This window comes from Ipomoea nil, unplaced genomic scaffold, assembly GCF_001879475.1.
Source record: "Ipomoea nil cultivar Tokyo-kokei standard unplaced genomic scaffold, Asagao_1.1 scaffold0982, whole genome shotgun sequence".
Classification (NCBI taxonomy): domain Eukaryota; kingdom Viridiplantae; phylum Streptophyta; class Magnoliopsida; order Solanales; family Convolvulaceae; genus Ipomoea; species Ipomoea nil.
In genome coordinates, this window is record NW_017617410.1 from 302,359 (window position 1) to 319,256 (window position 16,898).

Here is a 16,898-nt window from a genome sequence, read left to right on the forward strand (position 1 = left end):
ACCATACAGTGTTCGAAAATACACCAGAATGAAATGTCAAAAAATACACCACACATAATGGTGTATTTACGAACACTGTGTGGTGCATTTTTACATACCTAATGGTGTATGCCACACTGACCGCACGGGAAGACATGACCTCACAGGAACCTGACCCTATATATATATATATATATATATATATATATATATATATATATATATATATATATATATATATATAAACAAAATCCTCCTATTTTATTTTCCCGCTCAAATTTTGTAGTAAAACTTATTTGGTAAATAAATGTAAAATAGAAATTAATTAAAATTTATTAATTGGTAATATTACATAATTACACTTTCCTTTTGAAAAATTATACAAGTTTATAATTCTCATATTTTCTATTTATAAATACAATGGATTGGTGAGTTTGGAAATTATAATTTTTCATTTTGCACTATTTCTCTCTTCTTTCTGTTCTCTCTGTGGAATCATATCTTGGTGTTGCACTCATGAATACGTAAGTATTTTTTTTTTTTACAATTTTCAAGATTATTATTATTATTATTATTATTATTATTATTATTATTATTATTATTATTATTATTATTATTATTATTATTATTATTATTATTATTATTATTATTATTATTATTATTATTATTATTATTATTATTATTATTATTATTATTTTACAATTGTCGCTGAAGTGTTTTTAGTGCCGCTGGATCCAACGGATTGGGCATTGATGGAGACCTTGGAAACATTGGCTACAAAGCTGATTTCATAATTTTTCGGCCGCAACGAAGGGCCAGCGTTTTTCTTATCAGAAATCAAACTCTTCTCCTCCTCACAGGAAACGAAGCGCTTTGCTGAACCGGAAAGTGATTCTTTTTTTTTTTTTTTCTCTCTCTCTCTTTATTCCTCTGAGATAATTACAAGATGTATATGAAAAACGAAACAAAACCTTGATTTCAACACAAAAAACACAGAAGTTAAGGATAGAGATCCAGGACTAAGTCACGGATTTGAACTAACAAATATTATTTAGTTTTTTTTTTTTCAAATCGAATTAGAGCAAAATCGAATTTCAAATCGAATCAGCTAAAGTCACAAACATTATTTCAATTTTTTTAAAAAAAAATGTAAACATATCGATTTCTGAAAAAAAAAAAAAAAAGCCCCTGAAAAAAAAATCAAACTTTAATTTAACTTGAAACTGAAAAACAAAATTGCCCCTAAATTACTATTATAAAATATTTTATACTATGGACACATTATTTTTAATTATTTTGATTTAATAATATTATATCTTATTTATAAAAATTCAAACTAATACTTTTAGTACGTACTATTGATGTAAGTAAAATTATCTTAATTATTAAGGCAATTAATAGCTTTAAAAAGTCTTCAAATGTATACATTATACGTAATAACATAGAATCAATTGGTAGGACAATTATATTAAGTAATGTAATTAATAATTTACTATTTAAATTATATAAACTTTTGAATATTGAATATTTTCTTAAAGTATATACACAAACTATGCTTATCAATATAGAATTAAAATTAGTACAAAATAAATTATACTTACCTTATTAATTAATTATTAATATTATTGCCTAATAATTATACTTACCTTAATATAGAATTAATTTTTAATATAATTTCCTAATTTTTGTTAATGGAAATTATTCTAATAATTTTTCTTTCCTTCTTTCGTGTCATTACTATGGTAATGTATTTAAATATTGAAAGAGAATAAATATTATAATTAATATAATTAATGAAATTATAATGATAATTGTCACAATATTTGGTAATTATAATTGATATAGTTAAAGAAATTGAGAAATATAAGATTTCTTCCGTGAAAATATTTGTGGTGATTTCATTAAATTATAATTAATAAAATATGAAATATAATTGAAGAAATGAAATTATAAAATTAACAAAATATAAACATTTATAAAACATTTTAAATACATAGATACATACACTTTTCACTCTACTAATCATACAAAATTTAAATGCTACTTTTTAAATTTCAAAATATAAATTTTAAAGTATAAATTTATCAATATAAGTCAAGCACCTTGTGCTCAGATGATACCTGGGTTGGACTCCCATATGGGAAGTTGTGAGTTCAAGCTTCAGTGGAGACTAATAATAATCAATAAAATTAAGGGGTCGTTTGGTTCACGGAATGTCAGATTACCTTAGGGAATGTTAGATTGCTGGGAATGTTAGATTACTGGGAATGTTAGATTCTTGTGTTTGGTTAAAATTGGGGTATGTAATATAATCATGTTTGGTTTAGGGTTATCTTTTATTCACACACTATAATATCCTTAACATATTTTCATATATTTTAATAAATTTAAAAATTAAAATAAATAAATAAGATAACGTTATCATATATAATTACACGATTTTAAAATATTAACTAAAATATTGAACTTGAGAAACAAAATTATTTTATATGCTAACCTAACATAATAAAAATAAAAGTATATAATTACAAAAATAATTATATATATATATATATATATATATATATATATATATATATATATATATGTGTGTGTGTGTGTGTGTGTGTGTGTGTGTGTGTGTTTGTGTGTGTGCGTGTGTGTGTGTGTGTAATAAACTAACATAACCAAGGTTATCTTACATAACCTTAGAAATTGAAGGGAATCACATTCCCTTCAAAATCCTATGTGGAGGGAATGTGACATTCCTGGGGAATGTTAGATTCCCTGAGATAATATGAACCAAACACAGGAATGTGAGCTTTGGAATGTCACATTCCCTTGGTTATGTTATATAACCTGAACCAAACACCCCCTAAAAGTTAGCATTAAAATACAAAAATAAAAAAGAAATAACCAGTTAAATAGGAAAATATAAAATGATTCTAAATCTATACTATTATTAAAAATAAAATCCTCCTAAACAAAATCTTATGTACTTAATTTTCTGCACAAACAACAGTAAAGGTAAGATGAAAAAAAGGAACAAAAATATTTCACAATAATATGGTTAATTGAAAAATGAAGTAAGTATTAATAATTGTCTGAAAAATGATCGATACTTGACTAAAATATAAAAGAAAATGGTCAGATAATTACATTTTAATTTTTCACAATAATATTACAAATTAAAGTATAATACATCAAATCACAATTATGTCATAAATCTTTCACAACTTTAAACAATAGAATGGAAATATTTCAATAAATAATAATATTCTACATCATCAAGTAAAGGTAAATTAAAATTGAAAAGGAAATATTTCAATAATAATATTCTACATCATCAATAGTAAATGCATATTTTAAACAATGGTAAAGGTAAATAAAAAATGCAATGAAAATTAAAAATGAAACAGATATATTTCAATAATAATATTTTAAATGATCAATTAAAAATGAAATAAAAATTGGGTAAAAATATCACCGCATCTGATATTTTAATTGACTAATGACTAATTGACTGAAAATAAAAAGGAAATAATTAACTGAAAATAAATAATGATATTACTAATTGACTGAAAATATAAAAGGAAATGAATATTAATAGTTGACTGCAAATAAAATATTATCCATAATTGACTAATATGAAAAAAAAATGTTAGATCATTGCATTTTAATTAAAATTGAAAGGGAAACTACCAATGTCGTGTACAAAAAAGGTTTCAATAATGTGTAAATAAAATCGTTGATATTATGTTTTTTTAAATGAAAAAATTGCTATATATTTAGACAAACAAAATATATCTTCCATACAAATGAATTAAGATAACAATTCATTCATATAACTGAGTTGCTAGAGAACAAACACATTTGCCTAATTTATTAAAAAAATACTAAACAATGATAAATAAAATCTCCAAAATTACAGCACCGCATGCGTACATCTATTCATTAGCTATTAATTTGAGCAATTATTTGTTTAAATTCAAACAATGATAACATCAAAACACATAAATGATCCAAACCGTATCTTCAATTGCACTATATAATATTTGATGTTCTAATTTAAATAATTATATATCGATTCAAATATTCTTAATATATTACAACAAATCTATTCCGTGCATCGCACGGGGCAAATACTAGTTATAATAATATATACCTATATATTTACTAAAAATGAGTGTGGGGTGGCTCCACCCCTGATTATGACGCATATATGCCGTGCATTTACGGTTTGCCACTCACGCAATAGCTCACTATGCATTACCATGTGACGCTACTAGTGGTATAAAAAGGGTTGGTGAATGGTGGTTAGTGGAAGCTGAAAAAGGACAGATCCCCCAAAACAGTTTCAAGTTTCAAAGACTTTTCTAGCATTTTCTCCTTCAGATTCAAAATCTAATCAAATTGAAAACTGTTTTTACTGTAATCTAGGGTTGTACCAAATCCCCCCTCATTATTATCTCATCTTGACCGTAATTCATACATATATTTAACTTGACATACGCATATACATCAACGCTGTATTCCTTTCGTGTATCGCCGGTTTCTTGATCTACGGTTCGTTCATGTACATGCAACTATTCTGTGCTTTTAGTTTAAAATTTTGTTGAAATTCGAATTAGTCGGGCGATTTTGGAGCTGTTGATGTGCGATATTGCTGGTGTTATTGTAGAATTTGAATAATCGATCATGACGATACCAGATTCGAGGTATATGATGATGGAGAACGGACCCATTGAATTGCCTTTCTCTTCGGAGGAAGAGGGGCGGATTATACAGGAGCTCACGAATAAGGCTGAGTCTAGTTTGCGAGAAGGAAATTTGTTTTATGTTATTTCTAGCAGGTAATTATCATTAATCTCTAGATTAATTTCATTTCTTCGGTAATATGTCTAAATTAATTACGTTTTTCAACTGTATTTTGGACATTGTATGGAACTATGGATTGGTTCGACTTGTATTGAAATGATATTGTACAGCTCATGCCAGATTTTTTGGTGTTGGCACTGATAAACGTCTTCGCACTATTAACTCACCGCAGTGCTTTTAGAGCAGAGTTCTGGTTTTTTATTTAAAACAAAAATGGAACAGCCTCTATCCCCTATCCCCTATCCCCTATGGAATAAAACTGAGAATATTCTCCCTCCATTCTCTTGTTTGAATTTTGATATCATCAAAACAGAGAAACATTCAAATATGAATGCAACTTTCTATGTTTTTTCAGGTGGTTCATGGCTTGGCAAAGATACATAGGGGAGCCTCTTAGTGGTTATCCATTCGATTCTAATGATTTACAGCGTTCATTGGTGCCAAATACAGTTGATAGACCTGGCCCAATTGATAATAGTGATATTATTGAAAGAGGGAGTGACAGTGAGGATGATGATCCACATCTTCTGAGAACGTTGCAAGAAGGGCGCGATTATGTATTAGTTCCAAAAGATGTGTGGGAGAGGCTTTATGAATGGTAATGATTATCTAGGGTGATTTTAGCTCTATATTTGATGTGCTTCTTCTCTTAACTAGGTGATATCTTTAGTTAGCTTATTTAGTAGCTGTCATGGAAACAAGTTTTAGAATTCATCTGAGCAACTTTTCTTGCTGAAGCTCTTTGACTAGCTCCATTTTTTTGGTTCTAACTAGATTCATCCGACAACAATCTTTGCCCATCTAGTCTAGTGGATAGCTAGTAATTTATTTAGGCATTGCTAAATTTCCATGAGTTAGGTTTTTCCATTTCACATTGAAATCCTGCTTCCTTAGGTACAAAGGTGGACCAGCATTTCCTAGGAAGATGATTTCTTTGGGAGATAACAAGCAGCTTAGTATAGAGGTCTTCCCACTATGTCTCAATTTAATTGATTCCAGAGATAATAGCCAGAATGTATTGAGGTTCAGCAAGAAGGTAAGTTATTGTGATTTTGGCCCTTGATATATATGTATCTTATTAGTTAGAAAATCAGCATTTCAATGGTATGATTTGTCTTTACTGTCTAACCCCAGATCCCCCCACCCAAAAAAAACTTTCAACCCTATGGTGTTAGTGTGTCAACAGTGATAAAGTACAAAAGAATTTTTTTATTTTTTATTTTAAACTTAGAATTGGAATTCTTTAGTTCTTGCTTGCATGCTGGCATCAAGTCTATTCCGGGATTTTAATACTACTATTAGGCTGTTTAGCCAAAGAACTGGAACATGTGCTCTTTCAGAACTCTTTGTGTTTTGCCTTCTCTTAGGAATGTATAATTTGTTTAGTCATTATCCATTAATGGGGTGTGTGCTCAAACATTCTCAATAGGAGTTTATGGCATGTAATTTCATGTTTTTCTAGTTTTCCTGAGGTTTAAGTTTTGAATTTCTCATTCAGTTAATTGCACATATTTGTGGTGATGTTGTTTGTAGTAGTAATCTATTATTGATAGTTGTATAATGGAGCAGCTTTTTTTTTGTTTTGTTTTTTTTTTTTTTTTTTTTTTTTAACATAATGTCTACCAGGCCTCTTTGTATGAACTTCATGAAAGAGTTCGTGGTCTTAAAGGAGTTGTGCTAGAAAAGGTCCGTTTGTGTAAGCAATATCTACTACTTCTCTTGCATTATATGAAAACAAAATGTTCATTATATGTTATGTTCTTTATGCTTTTCACTAAATTGTGCAGGTTTGCATCTGGGATTATTTTAATAAACAGAAGCAAAATTTGCTTGCTGCTTCTGACCAGACACTCGACGAATCCAACTTGCAGATGGATCAACATGTTAGTTCTCTATATTGCACATGCACTCTGGGTGTGACTAACCAATGACAGCAGATTAGTGATGGGCATGCATGAGACTGTGTTTCTGTTTGAACAGATTGAAAAATAGGAAGAATAGTGCAGACGATATTATAGGTGTTTATTTTCTTGTACATATTGGGATGCATCTGCTCATCTTGTTAGCATGTTCCATAGTATTTTGTTTCTAACTCTCCATGTACCATTTAAGTAGATGTCTGTATTATTGTTATTTTCATGTTTGTGTGCGCTTTTTATGCTTTTGTGAGAAAATTTTCTCGAACATTTATAGGAAATTGTTTGGTCATAGATTACCTAGTGAAATGATCTTATACTTGTATAATAATAGAGGACTTCAGAAGTATGGGTTATACATGCCATGAATATTAGATAAAGCCTGGTTATGGCTATTTCAGAGAAGTATTTTAGATTCTTCAGATGTTTTTTGCTGTGTATGTTTTTATGACTGATTTTTGCCCTCTTCATTTAAGTTTGTATGAATGTGTATTAGTACTAATCTGTAGCTGATTAATTAATGTTTTCCCAGATTCTTCTTGAGGTTCAAGGGGAAGAACATCAACCTGCCAGTGTTGGCATTGATTCAACTGGAAATAGCATGGCATTAGTTCCACTCGAACCCTTGAAGTCATCTGTCTCCATTGCTGGTGGCCCCACCTTGTCTATTGGTTCCACTGTGTCTAATGATTCTTCAACTGGCAATACCTCCAATGCATATCAGCTTAGCTCTTTAAACTCCACATTTGGAGATACAGATGGTGGGGACAAAACCCCGAGACCACTGACAAAAGCTGATAGGGGTTTAGCAGGGTTGCAAAACTTGGGTAATACTTGCTTTATGAATAGTGCTCTTCAGTGTTTAGTTCATACACCTCCCCTTGTTGAGTACTTCTTGCAAGACTACACTGATGAGATCAACAGACATAATCCATTAGGAATGCATGTATGTGAATTACTTTTGTCTAAAATGAAATTTCACCAAGACAAATTTAAAAAATTTCCAGTGCATTAATAATTTCTTGTGTAATTATTAAGGGTGAGCTTGCACTTGCATTTGGTGATTTATTGAGGAAACTTTGGTCCTCTGGCCGGACACCTGTTGCACCTCGTGTATTCAAAGGAAAACTCGGTCGCTTTGCTCCCCAGTTTAGTGGATATAACCAGCATGATTCACAGGTCAGAGTTGATTCTTTGTTGTTTGTCAAGGATTCACACGCATTATGAACAATTAATTGAAATGTTTTTTTCACCCAAATTAAACATATCCACACATGCTCCCACAACTCAATATTATTATCACTAGTATTGTGTTGAATTTGGAAGATGGAATGGCCTGGCGGGTGGAGAATATCACCACCCGCCAGTTAGGTGGAAGCAATGATGAAGAATCAAGGAATAGAAAATGTATATAAGAGTGAAATATATTAGTATTATTTTGTGTTTCTAACAAAGAAACATGGTACATATATATATTCAAACACATAACTGTAAGTAACTACCCATAACTAACACCTATTCATAAATAGACACAACCCTATAGATAAACTTAACTCTTTATTTTTCAACATATTGTATGTCAGTATGAAGAAAACAATTAGATTTAAGATACCTTTGTAATTTCTGATTTGGAAGATGGCATGAAAAATAGATGCAGATAAACATGTTTTTTGCTTTTCTAATTTAAAAATAAAATAAAATAAAATAAATAAAAATCTGAAACCATGGAGAAAGAAAACTAAAAAATGAACTACATTTGCCCTAAGAGTTGCATGTGATAAATATACTTCTTCTATTCAAGTAGTAATAAGATAATTGAAAAAATAATCTGCTTTCTTCTCTAGGAACTTCTTGCCTTTCTTCTAGATGGATTGCATGAAGATTTGAATCGGGTTAAGCAAAAGCCATATATTGAAACTAAGGATTCTGAAGGTCGCCCTGATGAGGAAGTAGCAAATGAGTTTTGGAGATACCATAAAGCTAGAAATAACTCTGTAATAGTGGATGTTAGCCAGGTGACTAGCTTCTCCCTGTGTTTTTATTTCCTAGTTTTTTTATATTTGCAGACTTCACTGGGAACAAATTTCACTGTACCTGTTCACATTGAGCTTTTACCAGATATACTGTACATTGATTTTACACCTGTTCACATTGAGCTTTTACCAGATACTGTACATGATTTTACACCTGCTGTTGGAGGCAATTTATTGTTTTCGGAATCCTAATTTCTAGAATAACCATTGAGTGGATGCTCTACTCATGCATATGTACTATATCTTGGCAATTACATTGCATGGTTGTGGGTTTTTGTGCATTTCCATGTGTATGCTACACATCAATTATTTTAGAATTTTATTGGCATATTTGTTTGTAATATAAACTTGTATATTTCAGGGTCAATATAAGTCAACATTGGTTTGCCCGGTTTGCAACAAAATTTCTATAACATTTGATCCCTTCATGTACTTGTCCTTGCCTCTTCCATCAACTGCCACCAGGTCAATGACAGTGACTGTGTTTTATGGTGATGGAACTAGCCTTCCAATGCCATTTACAGTTACTGTTTTAAAACATGGTTACTGTAAAGACTTATTGCAAGCTTTAGCAACGGAATGCTGCTTAAGGAGCGATGAATACTTATTGCTTGCAGAGGTAACATTTGTACACCTCAATTGTTTTTACAACACATTCTGCAACATTTGTATATGTTTTATCTATTTCTATAATTGAATGCTGCCTATATTTCTCACATCTCTTTTTCTTGAAGGCCTATGATCATCGGATTTTTCGGTACTTTGACAACCCTTCAGAATCCTTGTCTTCAATGAAAGATGATGAACATATTGTTGCGTATAGACTCCCAAAGAGGGCAGCAAAGTTAACAAAACTGGAGATTTGTCATCGATACCTTGAAAGGTAAGCACTTCAAATTTAATATCTACTAATTGCTTCTGCTGTTACATTCAAAAGTCACATAATTTTCATTGCCTTCATTCAAAACTTTATAGTTTGGTTAACAACTACATGTTTGGTTTAGCACCTTTCACTTTCTTTCTCAACCTATCATTTGGCATTGGATCACAAACACAAAAGTTTATTCATCTTTGGATTCATTTGCATTGGGTTAGTTACAAGTAGCCTCCTGGAAGTGCAGATGAATGTGATGGAAACATCTTATTTGATTCATCTATTAATTTCTTCATGTGGTGTTTCCGCTGTATTCATTTAAAACTCATAATTTTTACTAATTATCAAGTTACTTCTATGTGACTGTTCATTGTCAATTTGTAAAGTACTTTTCCCTGATTAAAAATCCTCTGAATTTGCAGTGCATCGATATAATATTCCTTTTCTATTTTTTACTCTCTTGTTTGACAAGGCCTTACTTTATACTTCCTCCAGATGTATGGACAATTCAAAGGTTGGTGAGAGGAAGCTCTTCTTGACACCGCTTGTTACTTTCTTGGAAGGCCCAGTGGCTCCAAGTGATATCAATTTTGCTGTTGATAGAATGCTTTCTCCTCTAAGACGAAAATATTTCAGTTCTAAAACTGCTCCAAGGGGTAAGGAAAATGAGACTGCCTCAGAAATGATAGAAAATCCAATGAACATTTGTGGTACCCAATTGGAACTTGTGGGTGGATCTGCACACAATACTGGATCAAAAGAAGCATCCAGCTGTGAGTTGTCATTTCATATTTGCATTACTGATGACCGGGGTATGAGCTGCCAGCCAATTATGATAGATACACAAATAAAACCTAGACCTGGTGGAATTGTGAAGGTGCTGCTGGATTGGACTGACAAAGAACACGAATCATTTGATTCTAGCTATTTGAAGGATCTTCCTGAAGTTCACAAAAGTGGACTGACTGTAAAGAAAACTAAGTCAGAAGCTATTTCATTATTTTCATGTTTGGATGCCTTCTTGAAGGAGGAACCCTTGGGACCTGATGATATGTGGTAAGCTAGAAGAAATTCATATATCAAAAGGTCTTATGCATGTAAGTTTTGCTAGAATATCGTTTTAAGTACTTACAATTTCAATGCAGGTATTGTCCTCACTGCAAAGAACACAGACAAGCAACCAAGAAGTTGGATTTGTGGAGGTTGCCAGATATACTTGTTTTTCACTTGAAACGTTTCTCATATAGTCGATGGATGAAAAACAAGCTTGATACTTTTGTTAATTTTCCCATTCACAATCTTGATTTAAGCAAATATGTGAAAAGTAAGGATGCATCTTCAAGTTCACATATTTACGAGCTGTATGCCATCAGCAACCATTATGGTGGACTAGGTGGTGGGCATTACACTGCCTATTGCAAGGTATTTATTTACAAGTAATATGCTTGACTCAAAAAAGTCATCATTCATTTAGTGCCTAGGCAGCAGGGATTACTTTGGTTATTCCTAGGTTTTCATGTATAAAACTCAGAGCATTCTATTTAAATGTTGTTGCAGTTAGTTGATGAAAACAAATGGTATCATTTTGATGATTCCCACGTATCACCTGTTGGTGAATCTGAGGTAAGGACTTCTGCTGCCTATGTGCTGTTCTACCGGAGAGTTAAAGCTCAAGGAATGTCCGAAGGGCCTTCCCAAAGTCATATAGCTTGAAGAGGAATTTACTTTGTTTGTCATAAAATTCTTATGCTTCAATTGAGCTCCAGAATGGCCAATTCCTGTAGAAGAGGGGGTTACATTTACAAGTCATAGTTGACATGGTGGCGGCAGATGGAAGATTGCACCATGAACAGTTTTCAGGTGACGAATATCAGCAGGGCACCAAAGAGATATAGAATCCCAAGTGTTACTTTCATTGGAAGCTAAGGATTTCCAATGGGTACTGTTTTTTGAAGGCCATTTCATGTAGAGTAGCCTTGTCTTTCCTATGTTTAGAATACATATTCTCACATGACAAGCATTTGTTCTTGAGAGAAGGTTAATCGGCATTTTGTTACAGCATAATATGTTCTTTTTCCAATTATTGTTGTATGCTTTTGAGAAGTGGCCATCAACTTCATCTCCTTTGTAGGATCTGTGGGGTATAATCATGAGATAGCCATCATTATTTTCATACATGGGAATAGAAGAATGCATTCCTGTTAAATGTAGATTCTGTTTGCAAGATGGAACATATGTTCATAATAAGCTAGTATTGCATTACTTGTGTTAACAGAAGATGCATCTAATTGCTGTACGAGTTTAGTTTACTAGTTTAATAGGTAGTATTTAAGAGAAGAAAATACAATCTAAGAGCATCTACATCAGAGGAGAAATAGGGAAGAATTCACTACTTTTGAGGCCAAAATGCCATGCTGGCAGAGAGAGAATCAAGAGAGAGAAGGGGTGGGGAGCATCTGCAAATGTTGGGATATTATTCTGCCCAAGAAAAATAATTAATGATGAAGGATAAAGAACCAATAGAGAAATGACATGCTTATTTTTTTTATATTTTTTTTTATAAAATCAGTTTTGATTTTTTTTTCCCTCCACTCCCACATTATTCTCTTTCCTACTCACTCTTACATTCTCCCCCTAATAACCCCAACTGATAAGGATGCTCTAAGAGCATTTACCTCAGAAGAGAAATGAGGGAGAATTCACTACTTTTGAGGCTAAAATGTCATGATGGCAGAGAGAGAATCAAGAGAGGGAAGGGGTGGGGAGCATCTGCAAAGGTTGAGATATTACTTTGTCCAAGAAAAAAAATTAATGATAGAAGAGGAAGAATCAATAGAGAAAATGAATTACTCTGACATGTTTATTTTATATATATATATATTTTAAAAAAATCAGTTTTGATTTTTTTTTTCCTACCATATATTCTCTTTCCTAATTACTCTTACATTCTTCCCACTAATCTCCCCCATTGATAAGGATGCTCTAAGTATCACTTCATATAGTATAGTATCGTTAATCGAGGTAGGTGTTATCGACTGGATACATATAATTCATGTAGAAGGTCCAGTTGAAAACAGGTGAGAACTGAGAAGGACACCAGTTTTCAAGAGTGGGAGCCTGTGCCAGCTAAAAATGAGGAAATTTGTGTGGCGTCTTTTGAATGTCGCGACTTGCGTTCTCATGTGTGATTACGTGGAATTGACTAATAATAGTTGCTGCCAGCATAAATATCTGTACTCATAAATAATGAGTTCTATTATATGGACTTTTAAATTTTACTCGTAATATAGTGAACACAATTTTGTGTATAAGAGTAAAAGTTAATGTTAGAATATCGTACACACATGTCATGTTTGGTAACATAGTTATGAAACAATCAATTAATATTTAATTAATTAACTTTTTGTTAAGGCTTATTGCTTCAAAATTCAAAGTAACTTTTTGAGAGAATCATTTTGCATGTAATCAACTAACAACTAATTTACCAAACACTTTTCTACAATAAGCTAATGCTATCAACTAGTCAAATTCACTAATCCAATCAGCTAACAGTTATTTACCAAACACCTACATAATATTTTTCATAAAGAATAGCCTACAATCAATAAGCTTATAAATGGTAGGTACAGTACTTACTCCCTGAATCAATCCAAAACAGAAGCAATAACAAAAGAATATGTTCATAAAACCCCAGGATCTGACTGATTCCAAGGATGTATGAGTCGAGGATGCACAGAGCACAGTACAAGCCAGAGTAACAGAATTATTGTAGCTAGGTTCTATCACAACATTTCTCCAACACAACAATTTCTACTTAAATTTGTTGAGTAGTAGTAGGAAGCCCAACATTATGAAACCCAGCCATTTGCTGCATAAATGAGGAGCTCTCACCTGACAACATTGAAATATCAACGTGTTATACATAATATAAAATCAAAATTGGATTGTCAAATATTTATACAGCTAGACTAGCCTACAATTGTCAGAGGCAAAACTGCAAGATCTATCTACAACCATATACGGAGTATTTATAATAATCATTATTATTGCAATTTTGGTTATTAAATTATAGGGTATTTGTAAAATTCGTTTATAATTATTGATTGCATTCACTTTTTATTTTTAAGCTATCATTAACGTTGTATTTTTTGTCCTTTTACTAACAAAACATTAGGGACGAAATTTGCAACCTTAGTATAGTTTAAGGACGAAAAGTGCAACACTAGTGATAGTTTAAAAGTAAAAAATAGCACGATTAACACTTATGAAATTTTTTTATAATTACCCTAGAACAAAAGTGTAATTTTCCCATAATATTAATAGTAAGGGCCTAAGGGGAATAGAAAAAAAAATAATAATAATAAAAAAAATAACAGTCAGAATTACAACTGAAAAGGATACTCACCGCATCGGACGTAATGGACAGATAACCGTCGGAGGGAGTCCCCGGGGGAGATGATATCGACGGCGGAAAGCCGGAGGGGGGTCCAGAAATGGTTGAATTGGAGTTAGTGTTGGTGGTGACGGAAAAGCCAAGTGGATATGCCGGCGTTCCGTCGGGGTTGAAGAGGCCGTAGTTGCGCTCCGAGGTGGGCCCGGGCTTCATGTTCTCATTGAACAGCGCAAAGACGAAAATGTTCAAATTGTTGGTGGGCTTCAATGGAGTTCCTTTCTTCTGGGCAATGAGCTTCAGGAGGTTGCAGTTGTACTTCCTAGCGTTCTCCAACGTGGCTCCCGGCTCGTCGGCGTCCCCCTTGGACGGCCAACCCGACTCCGAGATCTGCACGCACACGTTCTTATACCCTAGCGAAGACAACGCCCAATGAACGGCGTCGATTTGAGCGAACAGCATGTTGTCGTAGTGAAGGCCGGAGACAGGGTCATTTATCCCCGGATTCTGCTGGAACAGCACGAAATCCAGCTCCACATGGTTGGGATGCGCCTTGTAGGCGAAATACGGATACGCATTGATGAGAAAAGGGGATCCGGTTTTGACATGGAACTTGAGGATCTCGCAAACGCAGGCCACCAGATCTCGCTTGAAAGCCCCGGAGGACGGCGGATACGACGACTCCAGCACCGCCAGGGAGTGCGCCGTCGTCACGTCGATCTCCCCCTCCAGGTTTAGCTTCACCAGAGCGGCGTGAACGCTGTACATAGCCGGGAGGAGGTAGTTGGCGAGAGAGGCGTCCTTGGAGCTCAGGACCTCGTTCCCGACGGCGATGCAGGTGATTTTGGTCGCCGGTAAATACGCCGCCACGTTCTGCCTCACCCACGCCTCCGCTTTCTCAGGATCCTTCACTTTACACAGCTCGTTGTTGGTAACACTCACAATGAACTCCACGTTCGTGTTGGCGAAGGCTTTCAGCACCTTTGAATCCGCGTCGTAAAGCTTCAGCCTCGTTACGCCCATGGACTTCACCAGCGGAACCACATTTTCCGGCGACGGCAGGTTGTTCGCAATCTGCCCGTAATTGATGCCAATGCTAGTCACCACCACCGGCCAAAACATCACTACCACAATAATTTCACCCAATTTTACTTTTCAATTCGTACTATAATCATCATAACACATCCAAATTAAAACAGAAGAAACAATTAATTCAAACAGAAAAAAAAAAAAAAAAAAAAAAAAAAAGACAAAAAAGTAAGGGAATGGGTACGGTGGAGCAAATTAAACCTGAGAAAAACAGTGGAACTGAAAAACGGAGTTGAGAATTGAAGAAGAAAGCTTGCGGTTCCATCTAATTTAGTAAGCGGCGGCGGTGGTGACCAGGGTGGCGCGCGGTGGAGTGAGAATGAATGCCAGTTGGAATGTGGATGAACACTGCTCTGCTCACAAGTGAAGTAAAGGAGGAGTAGAGCACAGAGACAAAGTGGGGCTCAGCAGCATTCAGTTATATATTTTAAAGTTATACTGTAGTTTTGTCGGCATAAGCAACTCAGTTAATTACTATGTGAAATTTGAGAATAATTATTAGAGCCTTTAAAGTAACAATAGGCAATGGTCACTAAGTTATCATATTTACATCTTTTCATATGTTTTATCGGGCCAGAACGTGAGAGCCATTGTAATTAGAGATTCAATCTTGGAAACAACAAAGTTATTGCAGTTGGTAACTTTTTTGACATTTTGTATATGCCTTAATTTATCTACAAACTTTCATGATGCTTTTATAATTTATTATGACACCATTTCAAGTTCATGTATTCACACTATGTCTGATACATTTTATTTAATAGCTTATGATTTATTTTTGATTATTTTCGTCACATGTCTAATATATAGCCCATCCATGATAATGTAAGATTTTGGGGAGATGTAAAACCAAACATAATATCAATGTCTTACAATACAACATGTTGGAGATTTATAAGATGTTAATTTGAGTAATAAAGTTCTATCACATGCTCCATACTTTGTTACACAAATTAGGAAAAAAAAAATTAAAATTTAGGCCACCAAACTACAGTAAAAGTGTAATTGAGTCATCTACTTAAAAAAAAAGTGTAATTAGATCTTTGAACTGTTTAAAATTATATAATTGAGTAAATTCTAACATTAGTACTCCAACTATCGTGATTTTTCACAATTAGTTCTCGACTTTCAATTTGGACAACTTAGACACTTTGTCTGCGGTGAGGCGCGACCCACGACAAACGAAGGGGTTGGTTTGCATCTTTTGCAGCATCTCTTCCGGACTATCAAAATATTTCCAATATTGGTCCTTCCGTTCAAGGCTGGTTAAGTAGATGTTAAAATGAGGGTTAAAACATTTTGATAGTCAAGTGTCTAAATTGGTCCAATTTGAAAGTCGAGGATCAATTGTGAAAAATCATGATAGTCGGAGGACTAATGCTGGAATTAACTCAAACAATTTGAACAAATTTGACATGTTCCTCAAGTATAAATTTAAAAAATTATTATTTATAACTTTTAAAAAAATTATTATTTTTATGGGATTTTCTAGAATGACTGTCATGTTAGCGATGACGTGAGGAACATGTCAAATTTAGTCAAATTGCATAATTTTCGACAGTTCAAGGATCTAATTGAACTTTTTTTTTTTTTTTTTTTGAGTTGGATAGTCTAATTACACTTTTGTGTGTAGTTCAGTGAATAATTTGAACCTTTTTTCAAAATTTTATATAATATATACTCTTAACTATGTATAAAATATAAAACTTAATTCTGAGAATTTCTATTGTACCCATGGAAACAAGTATATTTTTATACCA

General features: G+C 33.1%; 2 protein-coding genes across 4 annotated transcripts; one reads left to right on the forward strand and one right to left on the reverse strand.

The window, feature by feature from the left end:
• Nucleotides 1-4,234: 4,234 nt before the first annotated feature.
• Nucleotides 4,235-11,931, forward strand: LOC109179991 (ubiquitin carboxyl-terminal hydrolase 9-like). Of its 3 annotated transcripts, none has more exons than XM_019329470.1 (14): nt 4,235-4,524; nt 4,640-4,811; nt 5,192-5,434; nt 5,731-5,872; nt 6,463-6,522; nt 6,624-6,719; nt 7,285-7,698; nt 7,791-7,931; nt 8,597-8,767; nt 9,147-9,404; nt 9,520-9,668; nt 10,155-10,715; nt 10,805-11,081; nt 11,217-11,931. In XM_019329470.1, the coding sequence occupies exons 2-14, from the start codon at nt 4,657-4,659 to the stop codon at nt 11,370-11,372; spliced, it is 2,823 nt and encodes a 940-aa protein (XP_019185015.1). In that variant the 5' UTR covers nt 4,235-4,524; nt 4,640-4,656; the 3' UTR covers nt 11,373-11,931. The 3 variants fall into 3 exon arrangements, with proteins under 3 accessions (XP_019185015.1, XP_019185014.1, XP_019185013.1); XM_019329469.1 differs by having other exon boundaries at nt 4,236-4,534; XM_019329468.1 differs by having other exon boundaries at nt 4,236-4,811.
• A 1,335-nt stretch (nt 11,932-13,266) lies between these two features.
• Nucleotides 13,267-15,553, reverse strand: LOC109179951 (glucan endo-1,3-beta-glucosidase 11-like). The gene is made up of 3 exons (XM_019329427.1): nt 15,340-15,553; nt 14,065-15,173; nt 13,267-13,550 (listed from the first exon to the last, which is right to left on the reverse strand). Exons 1-3 carry the CDS (start codon nt 15,401-15,403, stop codon nt 13,470-13,472), a joined length of 1,254 nt encoding a protein of 417 aa, XP_019184972.1. The 5' UTR covers nt 15,404-15,553; the 3' UTR covers nt 13,267-13,469.
• Between the last annotated feature and the right edge of the window lie 1,345 nt (nt 15,554-16,898).

Bases quoted from the DNA above. Each gene is read 5' to 3' on its own strand.
- LOC109179991 (XM_019329470.1), top strand. From the start codon at position 4,657: ATGACGATACCAGATTCGAGGTATATGATGATGGAGAACGGACCCATT. The intron at 8,768-9,146 runs GTGACTAGCTTC...TGTATATTTCAG, and splicing joins TAATAGTGGATGTTAGCCAG to GGTCAATATAAGTCAACATT. The intron at 9,669-10,154 runs GTAAGCACTTCA...TACTTCCTCCAG, and splicing joins TGTCATCGATACCTTGAAAG to ATGTATGGACAATTCAAAGG.
- LOC109179951 (XM_019329427.1), bottom strand. From the start codon at position 15,403: ATGGAACCGCAAGCTTTCTTCTTCAATTCTCAACTCCGTTTTTCAGTT. The intron at 15,174-15,339 runs GTTTAATTTGCT...TTATTGTGGTAG, and splicing joins AGTTCCACTGTTTTTCTCAG to TGATGTTTTGGCCGGTGGTG. The intron at 13,551-14,064 runs GTGAGTATCCTT...CAATGTTGTCAG, and splicing joins TGTCCATTACGTCCGATGCG to GTGAGAGCTCCTCATTTATG.